Source organism: Thermobia domestica, chromosome 1, assembly GCF_964235325.1.
Source record: "Thermobia domestica chromosome 1, izTheDome1.hap1.1, whole genome shotgun sequence".
NCBI lineage: Eukaryota > Metazoa > Arthropoda > Insecta > Zygentoma > Lepismatidae > Thermobia > Thermobia domestica.
In genome coordinates this window covers 111,927,349-111,948,520 of record NC_137454.1, presented here as the reverse complement: position 1 = coordinate 111,948,520, position 21,172 = coordinate 111,927,349, and the positions used below count along the sequence as shown (strand labels likewise).

Here is a 21,172-nt window from a genome sequence, read left to right as displayed (position 1 = left end):
AGTAACGGCAACAATCTTACCGAAATAATAATACGATGTTTTATTAGTGTGTAATATTGCTAGGGCATAATTACTATACAGGAAACAAGATAAAAGTTCTCAGTTGTAGCAAACTGCGAATGGATATGAGTACGCAGTAAGGTGATGCGGCTGAGATGGCGTATGGGTACACATCATGTGACAGCGGCGAAGAGACTGAAGAGTTGATAGTGTGAAAATTAGAAATGAACTTCATAGAAGAAGTTCTAGTTGGACTCAACTTACAACTGTATTTGCCAGCTTTCGAACGTAAGTATAAATTATGCTAAGTATATGTGATTCAGTGTGTTGTAAACATAGTACAGTGTATAGTCGTTAGGGTGTAAAATGCTGATTCCTTTCATATAAGTTCGTAATCAAGTTAGCTCCTACATTTATTAAGCTAAATATTCAATGCACATAATAACGAGGCAGTAATAACAAAGGCGGGCTGGAGCCTCGTAGGGAACGTTGATTTCTATATTACAATAGAATGAGGAGGCATGTCAATGTTTTACACCGTTTCCCCTTCGCTATAAGTTGCAAAATAGCTATGTACGGAGTCAAAGAACACATGTCATCATGTAGTTGGAAACAGCGTTTAAAAAATTGTGATTTATAATTATGGAATTGCAATGCGGAGGTGCTTTGTACTGATCACGTAACATAGATTAGCGCCTTTTTTTTTTTTTTTTGTTTTTGTATCAGTAATAGTTTTAATGACATAATGTATGCAGGTTATTTGGGCCTATGTTTAGCAGAAGGGGTCCAGCTCTTTTCTCTAATAAAAATGTTACAATTTTGGTATTTTCTGTTCACATTCGGTTAGTTTAGAGTAGATTAGGTTATGTTAGTTTAGGATAGGTTAGGTCAGGGGCGGATCCAGGACCGACTTCTGGGGGGGGGGGCGGTGTGTTGTCATACTGCAACTTTTAAGGGCTCCAAACTTTGGGATGGGTTTTATTTATATATATAAAATAAGAAAGTTGCCTCCTCTGGGGGGAGGGCGATCGCCCCCTGGATACGCCCCTGGGTTAGGTTAGTTTAGTTTGTTATATTAGTGTAGGGATCCCTCATAATTTTCCAAAAAATTAGAGAATTTCGCTTATTTCTTCTAATATTAGGTTAGTTTAGGTTAGTTCAGATTAGCTTAGGTTGGGTTAGATTTGGTTACGTTATGTTACGTCTAAGTACTTGCATCATTCATTTCTCCTGTAAATTTTGTGTTTTTTACGTGCTTCTTGATCCCTTGTACTAAACATACTCCGTTATTTGTAGCATATAGGCAGGTCAGTATGCGAATTGAATATTTCGTGCAGATTGATTATACAAAACCATACAGAGATTCGTGAAATATATACTACTTTCTCTCTGAATTCGCTTTCTCTACCTTCAGCATGACGTGTGAACTTGCATTCCTCGGTGCAAATTCACTTTAAGAAATTTCGTGCAAAAACATCAGCAAACCTGTGCTAGGTGCCTCTAAAAAGCACGAGTTCTATCTACCTGACTCAGGGCAAAAGCACAGCATGTTAACCCATGCTGTAACGTTGGGATACGTTTGTAGGGATCAGGCGCGTCAGAGATGGTGGATATACGCGTAAATTAGGATTTTGAAAAACGACTGCTTTCACGATGCAAAGATATATTTTTGTTAAATTCATTTGCTTGTTACATTGAAGTGTGCATTTACATTCCCGGTGCAGATTTAGTTTAAGAGGTCATGTGCAAAAACAATTTTACCTGTGCTAGGTGGCCACTAAAAGCATGAATGCTATGTAACCGAGTCAAAGCACGAGCACAGCAGGGTACCGAGCGCGAATGCATCCGTAGGGAACTGGCGCGTCAGTAATTGTGGGTATACACATGAACAAGGACCCTAGAGAACAATTGCTTTCACGATGGAAAAATAACTTTTTTTGTTAAAGTAATTTGCTCGTTACATTCCTTGCACGTTACGTTGTCCTTCATTAATCTACCACTACTTACCTTATGGACGAATGAGTGCATACTAGGTTTCACGTTCATTAATATATACACGTAAATACATATTTCACAAGTAAGAGCATGTCATATTTCGATTACTTTCACACTGCTCCATTAAAATATTAATACAAATATATTCTATAAATTTTACAAATATGTGGATCCGTATAATCAATCTGCACATATTTTTTCCCAGGGAAGGGATTAATTTCACCCATATATGCACCCAGTCATCACTCACGTATACTATATATTGAGAATTTGAAAAGTTATCAATACCAAGGATAACAAATTTCTTCTCCAGGAATAATTTTGTTTTTTCAGGGGGGGAAATCCCTGACATTCTCCGTCAATTTGCACATTGCATATAGTACTGTGCATATTTGTTCTTAATGTAACGTAGGGCCGCGGTAGCTCAGTGGTAGAACGATTGGTGCGTGAGGACCTAAGTTCGATCCCAGCTCGCGGCAAGTGGGCTTTGTGATGAATCAACACAGTGTGTGTGGGTTTCCTCTGGATTCTCCTGCTTCTTCCTACTTTCTTCATTCCACTATCTTATTCATTTTCATCATAGTCTCCTTTAGCGTACCCTACAGAACTGTGGGACGTAGAACTTAAGAGATTGCTTTTTTTTTTTTAAATTAATTTAACGTTCCAAGATTGAGCTCTAAGTCTAAGAGAGAGCCACCCGTTTGACGTGCGTTGAGATGGAATCAGTGAGTTTCGTTTCAGTATCGAGTTCGGTGGAATATATTTTTTTTTTTTTTTTGGGAAACTGCCACCTTAGTAATGCCAATGTGATTATTCATAAGCAAATGCTATGCATATAAAATTTATTTTATTGGCACTGTACTATAATCAGTACGCTACAAATGATGTTTATATAAATAATGAATGATGAAATTTAAATTAGAAATTTAGTATATAGGCTAGATAACCAAAAATATTAAAAAAGTCCAACTGGCAAGCTAGAGGTGTAATCGAAAAAATTTTCCGAGCAGTTATTAATACATTGAATCAAATTTAACGTTGGCTTCTGTATGAAATAATAGGCATTCAGGCAAACAGATAGATTAGGCAACGTGGTTTCGTTTAGTTTGTAAAGGCGTGTATAACAGCGAGGGAATGAGCGACGGGACCCACTCTTTAAAGTGACGCTTATCTCGAGGCCGCGGTGGCTGAGCACCAAGTGAGCTTTCTGGTGGACAGTGTGTGGTGGGTTTTCCCGTGGTTTTATCATTCACTCCCACTTTATTTTCACTACTTTGTTTATTAACATTTAACATCGGGACATAAACGTTGGACGTTACACTCAAATAGGAATTGTTGCCTTTGGGCTAACGGACAGATGGGACAATAATTATTACGTTTGTAGAAAAAAGAAGGAAACTGGAGAACATCGAGAGAGCCCAGGAATTCAATGTTGTTTGTCAGAGACTTACATGAGATCGAACCATAGACCTCTCGCGACAGGTGAGTGACAGCTGCCCCATATCCTTTCCTCTTACGTAAATAAGATACCGAAACTTCACTCTTCGTTTTAGTGTACCTACAAATAAAAAAAAAAAGTTATTATTTAAAAGTTTTGAGTCACGTTTCATGGTGTAATGAACATCTTAATGGATTCTACCGTTTCATCTTTTAGGCTTGTACCCGCTAAACGAATATAGAATTATAATACGCCTGGGCAGTTTTTGAAAAATGAAATCTTTCAGTTCAGCGTTCCACGATTATGCCCTGGAACTAAGAGAGACTGATGATGAGAATGAATGAAATGGTGGAATGAAGAAAGTGAGGAGGAAACGTGAGAATCCCGAGAAAACCCACGCACACGGTGGAAGTTCACCACAAAGCCCACTTGGCGTGAGCTGGGATCGAACCAGGGACCCGACGCACCAGGGTGAATGTTCTACCTTTGAGCCACCGCAGCTCCTGGTGCAGTTTTTTTGGGTTTCATTTCAAAAAGTGTAAGGGTGATCTGGAAGCGAACCGGTTAGCTTAGTGATTAACGCGTGAGCACAATAAACCGGAGACGCGCATTATCTGTCCAGTTATACATTTTTCGCTTTTTGTATATCAATGTCTTCGTACCTATAGACGAATTGATCTGATATGAAATCAGTTTTTTTCTGCATGTATCATACATGCTATCTATTGAAGCGAGTGGGCCTACATCCTGTTTGAAAGAATAATGGGTATTTTTTTTTTTCCTGATCATCCAGCACGTACGGTTAGTGCTTGTTTTTCTCACGAGTGATCATTTGAATGTGTCACTTTGTTTTAGGAGCATTTCTGATGGGAAATTGTATCCCCTCCGTGAATTTGAAACTTATACACTTTTAGTTAGCAGGGTAAAAATATACCAATGAAAAACATGAAAATACTCCTATATCAGATGGTTCCCCCCGCCTCCTCGTAACAAAGTCTGAAATAACATTGTTTATTTTAATGGATAGAAATAACGCAAAAGGGGAGCATTATTTCTTACTTAAAATTATACTGACTTAAGTACCCAAATGTAGAAAAAACTTGACGCTACATTTCATGACCCCTTGTCATCTTCCTCGCGCTTGTATTTTTCTTAACAAGAAAGTAGTACTGTCACGTGTCCATCGGTGAAGGAGTTTGGTTTGTTTGGCATGATATTTTTTGCAATATAGAAACCGGAAATTGTAGTGTGCTTCTACTTCCGATCTTAATGTATGATCTTTGGACGCTTAATTGATTGAAGAAAACTACTTAATGCTATCTATTGCCGTTTTCACAACCAACGTTAAAACTGAAGCGAGTTTTCTGTCATTTCTCGTTTAAATATAGGTTAAGAGAAGATGGTACGTACTTACGCTCAGAACACTAAATCGATTTCAAAGATCCACTTTTAGCTATCTCTTAATATTTTTTTCTGTGTAGATCAATATTAAATTGGAAACAGTAGTAAACTATTACCACTTCCGGTTATGGTGGACGGATACGGGTAAGGATGGAATATTTCCGTGATACGCAGAGTCGATCATAAAAACCGTTTCTCGCTATGTTACCATTTTTGTTCTATGGCAGTGGACGTTGAAACTGAAATGAAACCTCTTCTTGAGATCTTGAATCCATTCTAAGAAACCGCTTGTGGCTATCTGGTTCTGGTCTACGGCGATCAATATTAAAATCGGAAATGATTCATTTATGTTGGAGTTAGGAGAGGATAGATGGAAATGCATGCAAAAAGGCATTTGGTTATGGGTACGATTTGTTAGACGAAAGAGTGAACTGCGTTACTGTTGATACACTGTGATCAAATAAGTGGTTTCTTGCAGTGGTGCTATTCTAATTTTTTAACAATCTGTTCTCTCTGTCTCTGTATATATAGCAAATAATGCACCTTCGCCCGTATATTTCTACTAAAACAGGAAGTGGTAGAAATTCATTACTACTTCCGGTTTCAGTACTGATTTAGATAGAGTAAAAACAGTAAGATATATCGGAAAGCGGTTTTAAGAAATAGATTCAACGTTGCAAAAATAGGTTCCATCCCCTTCCACAATCTTCTGCTGAAACCGGAAGTGATAGAAATCGATTACTTCCGGTTACAAATCAAACTAATAGCGACTAGCAGTTTTTGGGAATCGATTCATCGTCCCAGGAATAGATTCCATCTTCTTCGCAAATGTTATACTTAAAACGAAAGTGGTTGAAATCGACCACTTCCGACTTCAACAGTAATGCTTATAACTCAAAGTCGGTGATAGCTAGCGACAAACAGTTTTCGCAGATTGTCTCAGGATCTCAGGGAAATTAACCACACCCACCTCTATATTTCTGCTGAAATCGGAAGTGGTAAAAATTCACCACTACTTCCGGTTTCAATATTGATTTTCATATAGCAAAAACGGTAAGAGATATCGAAAAGTGATTTTTGGGAATCGATTGAGAGTCTCAAGAATATGTTTCATTTCTTCAATATAACATATAATGTGTATAGTTCGGAAGTCTACCGTAGTTTAACACTGTGAAATGAGGTAAGCGGATTCTACTTCCACGAAAAAATGTGGGTTTCATTTGAATTCCTCTCCCTTCCACACTCTCTGCATAATCTATAGTCTTTTATCTTTGAGGACAAAGTTTGGATGAAGATAAGCTTATAGTTTTTATACTAGTTTTTATACTAGTACGTATAATTGAAGACCAAAAGATGTAGACCTATGTATCAAACTGGAATTGCATTACTATGACGTCTACTAAGTGCCTACTGTATACAGGTGTATAATACGCTCATAAGACAAACATGTACATATGCCAGGTTGTTTGAATAAGGAACTATTGTTTCTAATCCGGTTGAGTGAAGGGCGAAGCTGAAAGGCATGTGTGGCAGCCCATGAGTGCGTCATTAGAATGTAGGCACATCAGCTACGGGGTTATGTGTGAACCACATACAATCTGTACTAAGTAGTCAGTGCAATCTACCTTCCCATTACAATTGCATGAGCCATACTTCTGAAAGCAGTTTCTGTGTTTACAGGTGACTTAACTGTTCCCTGGGTACTAACCAAAAAGTGATTTTTCACTTAATTTCATGCAGTGATGACCGTAGAGGCTGCGGTAGCAGAGTGATAAGAGCGCTAACCTATGGTACGTGGGATCCCTGGTTCGATCCAGGCTTCCGCTAAGTGAGCTTTGTGCTGGGCAAACATCGTGTAAATGGGCTTTATCGGAGTTGTAAAATAAAATATTGTACCTGCTACATCACGTTTCATAGTATAATAAATATCGCTGAACCGCGTAGCCACCGTACCTTCCTAGGGAAAAGCAGCTGTGAATATTAGTGATATACAGGTGTAATTTAATGATTCAGTCTCTTGAGTTGCAGTGTATTACGTTGCGAAGCTTCCATTTGTGCTCACTGTATGTGTTTTCATTTTAGGTGAAAAAATAGACGAGGAAAGCTTTTATTTGTTAGATGAAGAAACAATTAAAGCGTTAATTCCTGAAGCAGGTCCTCGCTTAAAATTCCGCAAGAAATGGCAGGAAATGACATCATCATCATGTTCTTCACCACCTACAACACTGGGAGACGAAGACACAGATTCAACCTTAGACGTTTTCTCGTCTCCTTGTGATGATGAGGGTAGTAGTATTGAAACGTCTACATGTGGAAGCCGAACTCCGTCGCATTCCCCTGAGGAGCAAGACAATGATTTAAATTTAAACTTAAGAACACTTTTGGAAAGGAAATGTCCAGATCTGCTTGAGAAGATGGATAATAATCAAGGGATTAATATTCTAGAGAAGTACAGTATCAACCGAGTTATAGTAGATGCTTTTATTGAAAAATACGGCTGTCAGCCAACTACAAAGCAAAAAACCAATCTTGCAAAATTGATCATAGGATCGTTCCCTATATTGAAGGGAAATAGTGGCAGTGGATTTGTGAGTATCACACTTGGCTTTTATTAGAAATATATCTTTTGTATTGATGATTGTAGTTTAAAATAGTGGTTCTTAACATTTTCGACCGTAGCATTCTTTGGGTGAATGCGATTGTCTTGATGCTCCTGTCATCTTAATCCAGTTCACCCATACACAAGGCTGAATGTAAGACTAGGGCAAAGCAGTTTAAGAACCATAAAACGCTTCAATTATTATTATTATTTGTAAAAAGCCTACTAAAATGTATAATAGCTTTTGTCGCATAATATGAAGAAAAAAAAGACTAATAGGTCATGCAATCTTAAATAGACTATTAGAACTTTGTTTCAGAACTCCCTTTGGAAACTAGTACACTCCCTGGCTATTAGTAACACCCACGTTGAGAACCACTGGTTTAGAACCGCATATGAAAACATTAATTATGAGTTCTTCAAACTATTTTGAAGTTCAAATGTGTTGACTTTGCATGCGACTTCACAAAACATGTTTAACTACAGTAACAGGAGCGCAGGAGATAACTTGTAGATTAGAGAGAGGCAAACGTTCAAGGACCACCTTTACCAATTTATATTGTAACTGTTTCTGTGTATTGTCGGTATATATATAAAATATATTTTTATCCTTTTTCATACGTTGTGGGATAATAATTTTTGAGATTTTACACGATTATGTACCGAGGTTAAGGGAGACGGTGATGATGAAGTGGATGATAATGGTGGAATGACGAAAGTGGGGAGAAACGGAAGACCCGGAGGAAACCCACGCACATGGTGTTTGTCAACCATAAAAACCCACTTGGCGGGAACTGGAACCAAAGCAGGGGCTCTACGTATCAGAGGTGAGCACTCTACCACTGAGTCACCGCGGCAAGCCAGTTGTGTATAATGTCAACTGATAAGTTTAAAAATGAACTGACAAATGAAAGTGAATGATTATGAAGAACTAGTGGCATTTAGAATGTGGGAGGAAAGTGGAAACCCACAGAAAACTAAGAAAGAGAATAGTGCCTATCACAAACTTAACGTTGACTGGGAGAGTTTTGAGTTTTTCCGTTCTAAACTTTCTACGAACGGTATATAGACGTTGATCAAAATAATGCAAACACCTGTAGTTTGAGACATGTAAGATACGTAAGGGAGTACCATTGAGGAGCGTGCGCAGCGCCTGCATCTGGCCGTTGCTAGTGGTGTAACAGATCATCGAATGTAGTAAATTTAGCGGGGTAGATGACAGTGATGTAAAATGGAAGACATTTCTGAATTTCTAAAGGGAAGATTGCTCTCAAGGTAACAGTGGTCCAACACCGTATTAATCAAGTAATACAACCTCTCAGTATTTAAAAGCATTATAACTGTTGATGTTACTGGCGCTTTTATTTATTTATTATTGTAATTCATGTGTAGAAAGTTCACCAGAAAAGTGTCATATAAGACGAACAGTGTAATATATTTTTATTTCAGGAACAATGGTTTAGTCCTGGTACAAAAGGAACATCAGCATCAGGATTAATACAGCAACGATTGAAGAACTTCCGGTTTCGGCGATTGTCGACTGTTGAGAAGGAAGACCTGGGAATACCACGGAAAGTAAAAGAGAATAGCGTAGCTACATACATGAACATTCAGTCCAATGAGACGCCAGCGGTAGAATGCATTCAAAAACAGCAGTGGATGAAAGAAAATGAATCACCCCTAGAAACAGTTGTCACTTATATGAGGGACACTTTCAATTACAGGAGAGAAAACATTCTTCACACCTATAAATGTACAGAAGAAATAATAGCAGCATGGCCAAGGATATTACTGCCTGCAGTGGTATGTTGAAATAATTTCCGTTTGTACCTTAAAATGTTGACATACAATTCGATGGCCCGCAATTTCCTTTGGCGTCGGTTAAACACCAAAACCTAAATTCTGTAATGAGAATGAATTGCGTTGAGTAGAATAGGTGCTTATCAGTATTTAAAGGGAAAACGCAGGATGGTATAAATGGTGTCAAAATTTAAAATATCTAGTAGTTTTGTTGTAAGAGGAGTTCATTAAAAAATAACAAAGTACGAACGCAAATATACACTTAAAATCATACCAATTTTATAAGAAATGGATTACAGATTGTGATTTATTTTCTGAAGTTCAGAATGCTGAGAAACAATTCATATACCTTTCAATGGTGTGTCAACATTTTTAAGTAGCTTTATTAAGCATTCTTATATGTATTTTTTAAGTATGTGTTGTTGCATATCTGTTTTCCTTTTGGTTCGTTTATGATTTTTTTTTTTTCTTCAGATTGATAGTGAATTCGAGTGTTTATTTGGTGGACGATCTAATGCACTCACTCTTGACTTCGGGCTAATTGCGGACAAACTAATTTTACAAGCCCGAAATTGTGGTCGGAAAGCAGCAGAAGACGTAGCTTCCGATTTCCTTGCGAAGTATGGACGAACTACGGATATTACTACAGAAAGTAAGTACCATTTGTATTTTTAATTGTTTTGGCATGAGTAGTACACAATAGGAACATGTTTAGAAACTGGATTTTCGAGTTTCTTCATGTGGCCGGCAACATGAAGAATAGGGTTAAAAAACATCTGAAGTGCGAAAATATCCTCTCCGTAAAATACATGAAGCCAGTTACAGTGAATTCTGAAACATAAAAATTTAGCAACGCTTAACACCAGTTTCTAAGGAAGTAATTGTATTCTTTTAACAACTATTGATAAATTCCTTAGTTGTTCGCAGTGTATTACACTCATCGCAGTAAAGCGATTAGCAGTGTTACAGAAGGCAATCCATGTATTATGGTTTCTTCTATTATTTCAGCTGCAAGATGATCTACAATTTCACGTAACAATTCATTAATTCCAGTATCTAGTCATTAACAGTATAACAGTGTTCCGCCGAACAGTATAACATCTAATACAGTACCTATGAATTTAATGCAGAAATACAAATTTCAGTAAATTGAGAAGCAGAAGTAGCAACAAATCTCGAATCAGTTATCAAAATTAGTCGATGAGATTGTAAACCTTTTTAATTTCATTCTTTTCGTGCTTTGTTTTCATTATTTAATTCTTTAGGGTTTGTTCCGGAATTTTTAAGTTTGCCAACTTATCTTTCCATTGGAGGAGAGAATGAACAGAAACTACTGTGAATTTTAGTATTTTGAATAATAATAATAAACTTGTGAAAAAATAATCCGATAAATTTATTCCACACTTCTAGATTTTCGTAAATCCAAACCTATAGAGCACATTGTCCATTCTGTAATGTTTTGTTCAGAAGGTAGTAATTTATGCGTGACAGCTGTTAATGTACATTTGTATATTTGATTTGGAAATTTGACCCTTAATATTTTGTACAATATTAAGCTGGTGAATATATATACTATCACCTATACTATATTGTGTTGTTAAGCTCAATAGCCGTCTCTGGAGGTGTATTTTTCTTTCGTCATGCTCAATTTTGTTTCTAGTAGGTACTCAGACAGGACATTGAGTGTATTAGTGAATAGTGTATATAATTTGGAGAATTAGTTTTGATGTGATTTGGTCATTTGCGCTTTTGAGAAATTTAAGGATTTTAATTTATTTATTTTGGCAATTGCTTCTCAAACTTTCTTCTTTGCGCGATACCCTTTCGAACCTCTCCTCTCTATATTTTAGTTTAAACCAATTGATTAGTACTGGGTGGCTATTAAAAGGCCACCTTAAATTGAAATCTTTCGTTGGGCTTATTATTTATTTATTTCTATTTATCAGTTCTACGGCGATCCAAATTAATATTGTATTGTATTGTATTGTTTATTTTCGGTGTATATTCATAAACAATTGTTTATAGAATACTATGCGGTTACAGAAGTTTATGTACACCTTTTCTAAATGAACTAACATCTAGTCTGTTGAAATAGAAAAAAAAATACAGCAAGATTTGCTATCTGAGATTGACATTCCTTATTTTCTTTCTTTCAAGAAACGAACGTTGCACTAAAATTATTACCCTATCTTCTACCTCAAGGAGTGATTTCCAGACGAAAGGGACGAAAACATGTGAAAGAACGTCCAACAGTTTTGGATTCGTTGGAGCACTTTATTAACACCATACCTGTAAGTAACTAAGTTATTTTCGTTGTCATATGTTAAAATTAGTTTCTTCCTTGAAATGATGTGCAATTCTTATTCATCAACGATTATAATGTAGTTTGTAGTTCATTCCCAAGTAGCGAGCAGTCAAGAACATACAGGCTTTTTGCTAAAATGTTAAGCTTTATCATATCATGAAATACTAACCTTGAAATACACTCAGCACCTATTGTATTAATTTTGTGTTATAGGCTTCGATAACTACATAATTTTTGTGCTGGTTCGTGGATTCACATTATGGCAAATGCTTTCAGTCTATAGGGGGGGGGGGGGACTTCGTTAATAAAAGTAAACACAACAGAGAATGTGTTTCTCCAACAAAACAATTTGAAGTTTTGATACATTGCAGCGTCACATAATGTGTGGCCTCTGCTTACCTGTTAAATAAAATAATTTCATATTTGAGGACCAAGGTTATTTAATAGGCCACATTGTGTGACGTGGCAGATCATCAACCCTCCAGATGGTGAATTGGAGTAATACTCTCAATTGGGTGATTCTGCTATTAATGAAGTGTAATCTGTTTTTCCTAAAGACTGAAAATAACATTTACCATTATACGATGTCCACGAACCAAAGTAAAGATTCTCTGAGTCACGTACAGATGATAATGATAAGAAACCATCAAAATGTTTACGATTAAAATGAGTGTTTAATTGTAGTTCAAGGTTAATATTTCATAACTAAACATGCATTCCATTAATTCATTTCGTAATTATGTCAAGCCATAGATGAATGTAGCATCATTCGACTTGATCGGCTTTTATGTGTCTGTTCGAGTGTCGATCTGTCTGCTCCACGATAACTCTCGTAAAACTTATCCGATTTTAATGAAATTTGGTATGTAGATTCCTTTGACATTCTCACGTTACCCTATTGTTTGGGGTGGCAGTCCATTAAAAACAAGGGACTCGAAAGGGGGTAAAATCAACTCCTTGTTGTAAATTTGATCATATGCATGTACTCAACTTTGCAGGATAACTTACGTCAAATTTATCCAATTTTGACAAAACACGTTATATAGTTTATTTAGTGGGTTTTGATGATTCCACAGCTTGGGGTTAAAATTTGCCAAAACTAGAGGAATTAATTTACCCCCTTCCCCCCACGCTAATTAACAACACGTTCCGCTTTTGTTTAGCTTCTTTAAAAATGATTTTGATCAATATGGTATAAATTATGGAGCGAAAGTCAATGAAATGAAGAAAAGGCCATGTTTTTAATGTTGCAAGTTTGAACATACACATATAATTAAGGGTCAAGCGGAATAAGCATGTGAAAACTGCCCCCAAGCATATCTGCACCAAATTTACAGTATCGATTAACATTTATGAAAAACTGTTTTCAAAAGTTTCAGCCCCCAAGCGCGCTTCTGGAGGGGTGTTAGGAGGGGGAAGGATAATTGGAATATTTTTTTTTATCCTGAACGGCTCAACCGATTTGCATGAAGAAAAGACGTTAGGTGTTCTCAACAAGAGAAAAGTCGAAAATATTTTTTTTAATTTTTTGGTGTTGAAAATTGGTCAAGATTGTTTTGGAAATTTTCAGAAAAAAAAAATTAGGGGAAGACTAACTGGGGCACCCACAATTTTTTGCCAGTTTTTTGTGTTGAGAGGGTCCCTAACAACATATATTGTTTTCATTTTGTTTGCAAGTGTACCTCATAGTGAAGAAAGGCAAAGGTACATAGGTCAGCATGTATGTGGTATACGTATGATACACACTGTACACCACTAGGATAACCAATACCTTTGAATGTGGGGATGAAGTTGTTATAACATTGGAATCTTATGGTAACAAGTATTTTTTGTCTTAATGGTAATTGGTCTCTGAGAATGAAGGGGGGTTCTCGACCCTGTTCGCACTTCCCTTGGCTACGCCACTGCTGTACATCAACTGAAATTATACATTCCCGCATTTTATGTTAATTTTGCACATAATCAATGTTCTGTTATATATATATATCTTTGTTTAGTAATTGTTCTTGTTTTGTAACAGTTGGTTAATAATATGCCTGTTGTTAATAGGTACTGTATCTATGTGTTTAGTTTGTTTCGATGGTATTACTGTATGTGTGTGTTTCATATGATCAAATACAGAATGAATTAAAAGAAATTAATCCTCATCAAAGTTTTCGTCCACTACGGGAACAATTTCGGTTTTCGTGAACAGAACTGTTGGCTGCTGTTCTCATATGTTGCTACTATTGTGTATTATTTATCATGTGCGTTATCATTACTTATCGAAAATCATTCGACCAGCTGAAATACTCAGTAAATACTTGTTATCATAAGATTCCAATGTTATAACAACTTCACCCCCCCCCTCACTCAAAGGTATTGATTATCCTAGTGGTGTACAGTGTGTCATACGTATACCACATATATCCTGACCTATGTACATTTGCCTTTTTTTTCACTATGAGGTACACTTGCAAACAAAATGAAAACAATATATGTTGTTAGGGACCCTCTCAAGACAAAACTGGCAAAAAATTGTGGGTGTCCCAGTTAGTCTTCCCCTAAAAATGTTTTTGAAAATTTCAAAAAAAAAAAAAATAAAAATAAAAAATTGACTTCAATTTTCAACCTTAAAAATTTTCAAAAAAATATTTTCCAACTTTTCTCTTGTTGAGAACACCTAACAGCTTTTTTCTTTATGTAAATCGGTTGAGGCGTTCAGGAAAAAAAATTCCTTCCCCCTCCTAACACCCCTCCAAAAATGCTTGGGGGCTGAAACTTTTGGAAACTGAGTTTCTCATAAATGTTAATCGATACTGTAAATTTGGTGCAGATATGCTTGGGGGCAGTTTTCACATGCTTATTCCGCTAGGCTCTTTGCAGGATGACGTAGTGAAATTTATTAAATTCATTAGACGAAAGAAATTCATTAGTGAAATTTATTAGACAAAAGTTACTGTGTACTTTCTTTATGTGATTCCAATGATGATTTAAATTTGCTAAGAACAAAGGGGTGAATTTACACACACATCCACACACTCCAATATTGCCTACATTTTCTTTAAGGGTAGCAAATCATTACCTATAGGAACAGCTAAAATCAGTGAAATATCATAGATGCATTACGACCCTCCCCCCCTTTCCCCGCGAATTTTGACTTCCAAACTATGGTATATATAAATATAGGAAGTCTTATAGAACGCCTGTGTTACTCTGTCTGCTTGCCTCTGAACAGGTATCAGAGCAAAAACGGTAACAGCTATCGACAAGCGGTTTTCGGGAATCGATTCAGCGTCCGAGGAATAGGTTCCTCGTTGAACAACCTTCTGCTTAAACTAGAAGTGATTGAAATCGAACATTTCTGGTTTCAACAGTAATAGGTATAACTCAAAAACCATGTTAGCTAGCGACAAGCGATTTTCGGAAACCGACACATGGTCTCAAGGAAGTAACCCACCTTAATCCCTATATTTCCACTGAAACCAGTAATGGCAGAAATTCGCTGCTACTTCGGTTTCAATATTAATTTTTATAGGACAAAAACGGTAAGAGAGATCGAAAAGCGGTTTTCGGGAATTGACTCAGAATCCCAAACATTGGTTCAGTGTTCGTTCATTATTTTCTATTTAAACCAAAAGTGGTATAAATCGCCATTTTCGGTTTAAACATTAATGATTGTCAATGAAAAAAATGGAGTATTAGATCATTTCGCGTGCAGTGCATCAATCAGTTCCGTGAAAGAGGATGGAGGTAGAAATCTGCGCGGGGTTCATGTATCCAAAACTGACCACAGATGTTCAATTATGTTCAGGGATTGGCCGGACCAGGGTAGGTGTGCATGGGCGTACCATCATCCTGGAATATGGTGTCATTGCCTGGAAACAATATTTGGACTATAGGATGCATGTGGTCTCCTAAAATGGCGACATAGTCACACCCAGTAACCATCAGTACAGGACCAACTAAAAACCAGGATATTGCTACCCACAGCTTCATGCAGCCATATTGCTCCCATATTTCACGATTGGCTGGAGATACTGTGGATCATATTTTTCTGAGGGAGTCCCCAGACATAAACATAGCCTATAGTTTGCAATAAGATAAACGATGACTCATCCGACCATATCATACGTTTCCAGTCATCAACTGTCTATGTATATTCGCGGCAGCATTGGCGCAGTTTTAAAATGTTAGGTCCTTTATCAATGGTTTCGCCAGTGAAATCCAACCTTGTATGTTCATGTAATGTAATCATGGCGGACTGTGATTGTCGATAAGGCTGTAGGAAGGGCTGCTTGAGTTCCTTCGTTACTTGCCGCGCAGTTGTACAAAGGTTCTGAGTAATAGTCCGGGTAAGTACTTGATGGGACCGGTACCTGTCACTGATGTTTTTCTTCTAACCACTGTTCCTCTTCGCCGATGTGGTTTATCCAGTTTTGTAGGACACCATTACCTGGGATATTCTGCCTCGAGACACACACACACATTTGCCACTTTCGTTACGCTTGCACGACATAGCGGAGCGAAAAAAGTTTGCCCTCTTGGGAAATCGGAACGGTTGCATATTTCAACACTATGAAGGGCCGTGGTGGCTCAGTGGTAGAGCGTTCACCTCCCTGGTTCGATCCCAGCTCGCGGCGTGTGGACTTTGTGGTGAACAAACACCGTGCTCATGGGTTTTCTCGGGGTTCTCCCGTTTCATCCCACTTTCTTCATTCCACCACTTCATTCTTTTCTTATACTCACCGTCTCCTTTAGCCTGACCGGCATAACCGTGGGATGTAAAACTGAAAGATTTCTGTTTCATTTCATTTTTTCAACATTGAACGTCTGCTTAATTCATTGCATACAGCGTTTGCGTATGCAATGAATTATTCTCCTTCTTCTATTGCTCCTTGCGTAGTACAGCGTTTGTACTAAAACACCACAACAGTAGCTGGACGCTTTGACTGCCAACTAAAGATCTTTAGTTTTCAGGTGTGTCCAGTAAATTGATAATTTTCTGTATATTACTTCATGTTGTGAATATAGTGTCCACCGCGTGTCTTTTTTTTTTTGGGGGGGGGGTCTTTACGTTTCGTCACACTAATTTTGTTTCACCATTTTGTTAACATTGCTGTGTCCCTTTGTTTCAGATCATAAACGTGAAACGTTTACCTAAATCAAAATAAATACGATTTTATTTCCGTTGAAATGTTGCCATTCATTATCAGACGATGGAAAAGATCAGACAATAATGATACTAAAAAAAAAAAAATTCTTATGTTCCATACAGAATTCCATTTGTTTGCAATAACCTTAATTACGTTCAATTTATGATCAAAAACATTTTAGAAATTCATGCACAACATGCCCTCACGCAAAAAGAAAAAAAAAAAAATCGAACATTCCAGATTTTGTATCATGTTATTAACTTAAACTAACGATAGATTTACCTACAAAAATACTAACATTTATTATTCGATATTTGGTAGGTGGGAGCTGGACTGGAACGGTTCATGAAGGAAGAAAGACTTTTGAATGGAAAGAGAACCCAGCCCTTTGTTCTTGTTATAGGAGATCTTGTGCGTCCACAGCAAGTGTTCGTAATCATTGAGGACCATATCATTCCAGCAACTTCTGTGTTGAAAGCTGTAGACTTAGTTTTCAAACTTACATACACTTTGAATTTAGAATTTTCACCATATTGCAAGAACGTGTGGCTATTTTTGGACGATGCATTCTACAAGTGTGGGGAAAGAATAGTTCCTTCTTGTGTTCAGGAGTTGAAACATAGATTGTTTCTAACCATTGAAGAGAGAAGTACGTAAGAGACAAAACATGTACCAAGGACGATTAATCAATACGCTGTAGTAATTGACAAAATATAGGTATACTTTTTCTGAATTTTTCTCTTGTTGTGTCAGTATATTTGTAAGATGTTATGTCAGTATTGTAATCGAAGATTTGGTACTTCTAGAAATCTTTGCAAACACTTAAGAAACTTTCATGTAAGTATTAAGATTTTCAAGTGTTTTGATAATAGTTGTCACCAGCAGTTTTATAGACTCTTTTGTTATGAGCGCCATTTACGGCGGTATCACACAAATGAAATGTTGCCTCCACAAAGTGTAAGTAATACTACTAGTACTAAATCATTACATAATAACAATGAAGTAATTTCAAGAAGTAGAGCAACAAATAATGAAACTATAGAAAACCTTTATACAAATGAAGAAAATGATCGGCAGAGTAGTGCAGCAGGTGATTCAAGAATGGATATAGCTTTTCTTAAGTCAGACGTTTCACAGTTTTGTTCACAGTTATGTAGTAGAAATATAACTTACACAAATCTTGTACACATTATTGACGGTACATCTCATATTGTGTCTGAAGTTGTTTCTTTTTTAAAAAATGAAACTCAGCATAACCTTCAGCAGCAAGGGACATGCCATACTGACACGACAAAAGAATTACTTCAGTCTTTCAGCGAATGCAGTAATTTGTTTGAAGACGTTAATTCTGTGTATAAACTGAAAAATATGTATGAACGAACTGCATTATTTGTAAAACCGGTAGCTATTACTTTGGGCGAGCGATTTGAGCAAAGAATAGATGAGAATGGTGTTCCTGTACAATGTATTGTTGAAGATAAATGTCAATATGTTCCTATTATTGAGACTATAAAGCAACTGTTCTCAATACCTGTATTCGTAGAAAGTATAAAGAAGTCTAAAGGTGAATACAGACAAGTAACTACAGTGTTACACAACGTACAACATGGTTTGTATTGGTATTCTCACCCATTGCTTTCACAAGAAAACACACTTGGTATTGAACTATACATAGATGAATTTGAAGTAGCTAATCCTTTGGGTTCCCATGCAGGTGTTCATAAGTTGGGTTGTATTTATTTTGCATTCAAGGATCTTCCGTTATGTCTACAGTCTTCTCTTGAAAACATATTCCTGATTAATGTACACTATGCTCTTGATGTAAGTAGATATGGATATGAGAAATTATTTAAACCACTTGTACAAGATTTGATCCAATTAGGAACGTTTGGAATTAGAGTTGAAGGGATGACTGAGATACTAAAAGTAGCTCTTTGGCAGGTGACAGGTGACAATCTAGGGCTTCATAAACTGTTCGGATTCGTAGAAAGCTTTTCAGCAAATTTTTGTTGTCGATTCTGCGAGGTCCCAAAAGATATTTTGCACACTCAAACACATGAAGACATACGATTCCTTCGAACAAAAGCCAAATATCACGAACAACTTGAACAACTTGCTGCGGAAGATTTTACTACTTCAGTTTGTGGTGTGAAGAAACAATGTCCCTTAAACAACCTTATTTATTGGCATGTTACAGATAATTTGACATTCGACATTCTGCACGATATTTTTGAGGGCTGGGCTGCTTCAGAATTGTTATTAATTCTTCATCAGTTTATTGTGATAGAGAAGTTACTTACCTTGTCAGTTCTCAATGATAGAATATCAAATTTTCATTACAGTCCAAGTGAAAACAACTGTAAACCCGTACCCATTACTCATGAAAAACTTTGTAATCCTTCTGGGTCATGTGGGCAGAGTGCAGCTGAAATGTGGTGTTTAATTAGAAATATTCCGCTTCTTATAGGAGATAAAATTCCAAATGATAATTCATTTTGGTCTTTGTTGTTACTAATGGTCAGTATTATAGACATACTTGTAGCACCGACCCTAACAGTTGACGAAACATTCCAATTGCAAGAAATCATTGCTGATCATCATGCATTATTCCTTCTACTTTTTCCAGGGAAACATCTTACGCCTAAGATGCATTTTGCAGTACATTATCCACGTATTATAAGATACTTGGGACCACCAATTAGGTATTGGACGATGCGATACGAGAGTAAACATTACCCATTCAAGAAAAATGCGATACTTTCTGGAAACTTCATTAATGTCGCAAAAACTGTAGCAGAACGCCATCAATTACATGTTACACATACATTACGAGAAAAGAAATGTTCTTTATATTCAGTAACTGATGTTAAGGGTAAGCAAATCAAGTTAGATTCGCACGAACATGCTCGTACATTGCTCTTAAAAATGAATGAAGCAACTACTGAAGATGAAATATTTTCCTGCCGCTCTTTGCGTGTAAATGGAATATTATACTGCAGAAATATGATGATTATGACTGGATGTGAGAGAGATACACCTATATTTTGTCAAATTGAGGACATTGTGCTTTTCTTGGAGTCAGTTTACATCTTATGTAAAAGTTTTCAGACGATTGGTTTCTCTGAACATTTCCATGCGTATGTAGTAACACCACAAACGACTGTACAAGTTGTAACTATAAACTCTCTTTATAATTATTTGCCACTTCATGTTCGTTCCTCTTTCCGTAATGGTGACGATAATTTATATGTTACATTGAAACATAAAATTAGTTCCAATAACCTTTCGTTTCTAAGATAGTGTAATACTTATGTAAGAGAAGTCACATAATGGTTGTGAACCATAATTTATACGTTACATTGAAACATGAAATTAGTTCCAATAACCTTTTTTTTTTTTTAAGATAGTAATAATACTTTTGCAGTAGAGAACACATAAGATGGTTGTGAACCATATTTTGTTATATTCAAACATGAAATTAGTTCCAGAAACCTTTCTGTTTCTAAGATAGTGTAATACTTCTGTATTCAAAATCACATATTATGGTTGTGAACCATAAGTTACACGTTGCACTGAAACCAGGTGCGGCTCGTAAGGGAAATCACATAGGTAAAATTTAATGTTTTATCGCTTCGAACTAATTGAAAAAAAAGTTACCTGTTGTCATTCTTGCTCTCAACAATTAGAACACTAGGCAACTTTCCTTCTTTTGTTTGAAACAATAAAACACTTTATTTTTACCGATATAACTTCCCTCACGAGCCGCCTCTGATTAGAACATGAAATCAGCTCCAACAACCTTTTGTTTCTAAGATAGTGTAATATTATGTAATCGAAATCGCATATGATGGTTGTGAACCGTATTTTATACTTGTATTGAAACATGAAATGAGTTCTAATAATCTTTTGTTCCTAAGATATATGTAGTCGAGAGCACATATGATGGCTGTAAACAAAGTTATTCCATTTGCAAAGATAAGCATAGTGGAGTCAGGAACAAAAGTGGTTGATACCTTTTATCTGTTATTTCATAAGTTCATAATCTAAAAACTAATCGACCGATTGAAGTCGTTTTTGGTACATAGTAGTAATTTTTTGTGTGTGTGATTTTTGTATATTGTTAATAATTTACAGCTACGAATTACTCTATTTGATCTATAATCTGTGTGAACTTAAACATACGATGGTAACATGAATAATAACTTGCTTTAGAAACTCATCTTCTTAAAGAAAAATCAACATAATCACAAATCACGTAAGCAAGCACTTCAGGATATTATGATGTAAGTTACAGATAAAGTAATAGTTAATACAAAAACTAATACTGACATAGTATGCCGTAAATTATAGCTTTATTTTAGATACTTTCGACCTTCTCGTTGGAGATTGTTGCTAACTTCTTCCCGCTGTTTTCCCTACTGTTTTTCTTCTTGGAGGGTACTATTGAAATATCAGATTCACCTCATCCTCACTTATTGGAACCTCTTCTTGAAATTTAA

At 36.4% G+C, this 21,172-nt stretch overlaps 2 protein-coding genes across 2 annotated transcripts; both read left to right on the top strand.

The window, feature by feature from the left end:
- Positions 1–202: 202 nt before the first annotated feature.
- LOC145688112 (uncharacterized) lies at positions 203–17,340 on the top strand. Its single transcript, XM_081761868.1, has 6 exons — positions 203–288; positions 6,917–7,422; positions 8,883–9,236; positions 9,708–9,885; positions 11,391–11,524; positions 16,995–17,340. The coding sequence occupies exons 1-6, from the start codon at positions 225–227 to the stop codon at positions 17,328–17,330; spliced, it is 1,572 nt and encodes a 523-aa protein (XP_081617994.1). The 5' UTR covers positions 203–224; the 3' UTR covers positions 17,331–17,340.
- Positions 17,341–17,612: 272 nt separating this feature from the next.
- LOC145694823 (uncharacterized) lies at positions 17,613–19,973 on the top strand. The gene has a single exon (XM_081771528.1). It carries the CDS (start codon positions 17,613–17,615, stop codon positions 19,971–19,973), a length of 2,361 nt encoding a protein of 786 aa, XP_081627654.1.
- The last annotated feature ends 1,199 nt before the right edge of the window (positions 19,974–21,172 follow it).

Excerpts from the sequence above, each read along its gene's own strand:
- LOC145688112 (XM_081761868.1), top strand. The coding sequence starts at position 225 with ATGAACTTCATAGAAGAAGTTCTAGTTGGACTCAACTTACAACTGTAT. Across the intron at positions 7,423-8,882 it reads GAAATAGTGGCAGTGGATTT|GAACAATGGTTTAGTCCTGG; the intron begins GTGAGTATCACA and ends TTTTTATTTCAG. Across the intron at positions 9,237-9,707 it reads GGATATTACTGCCTGCAGTG|ATTGATAGTGAATTCGAGTG; the intron begins GTATGTTGAAAT and ends TTTTTTCTTCAG.
- LOC145694823 (XM_081771528.1), top strand. The coding sequence starts at position 17,613 with ATGTTGCCTCCACAAAGTGTAAGTAATACTACTAGTACTAAATCATTA.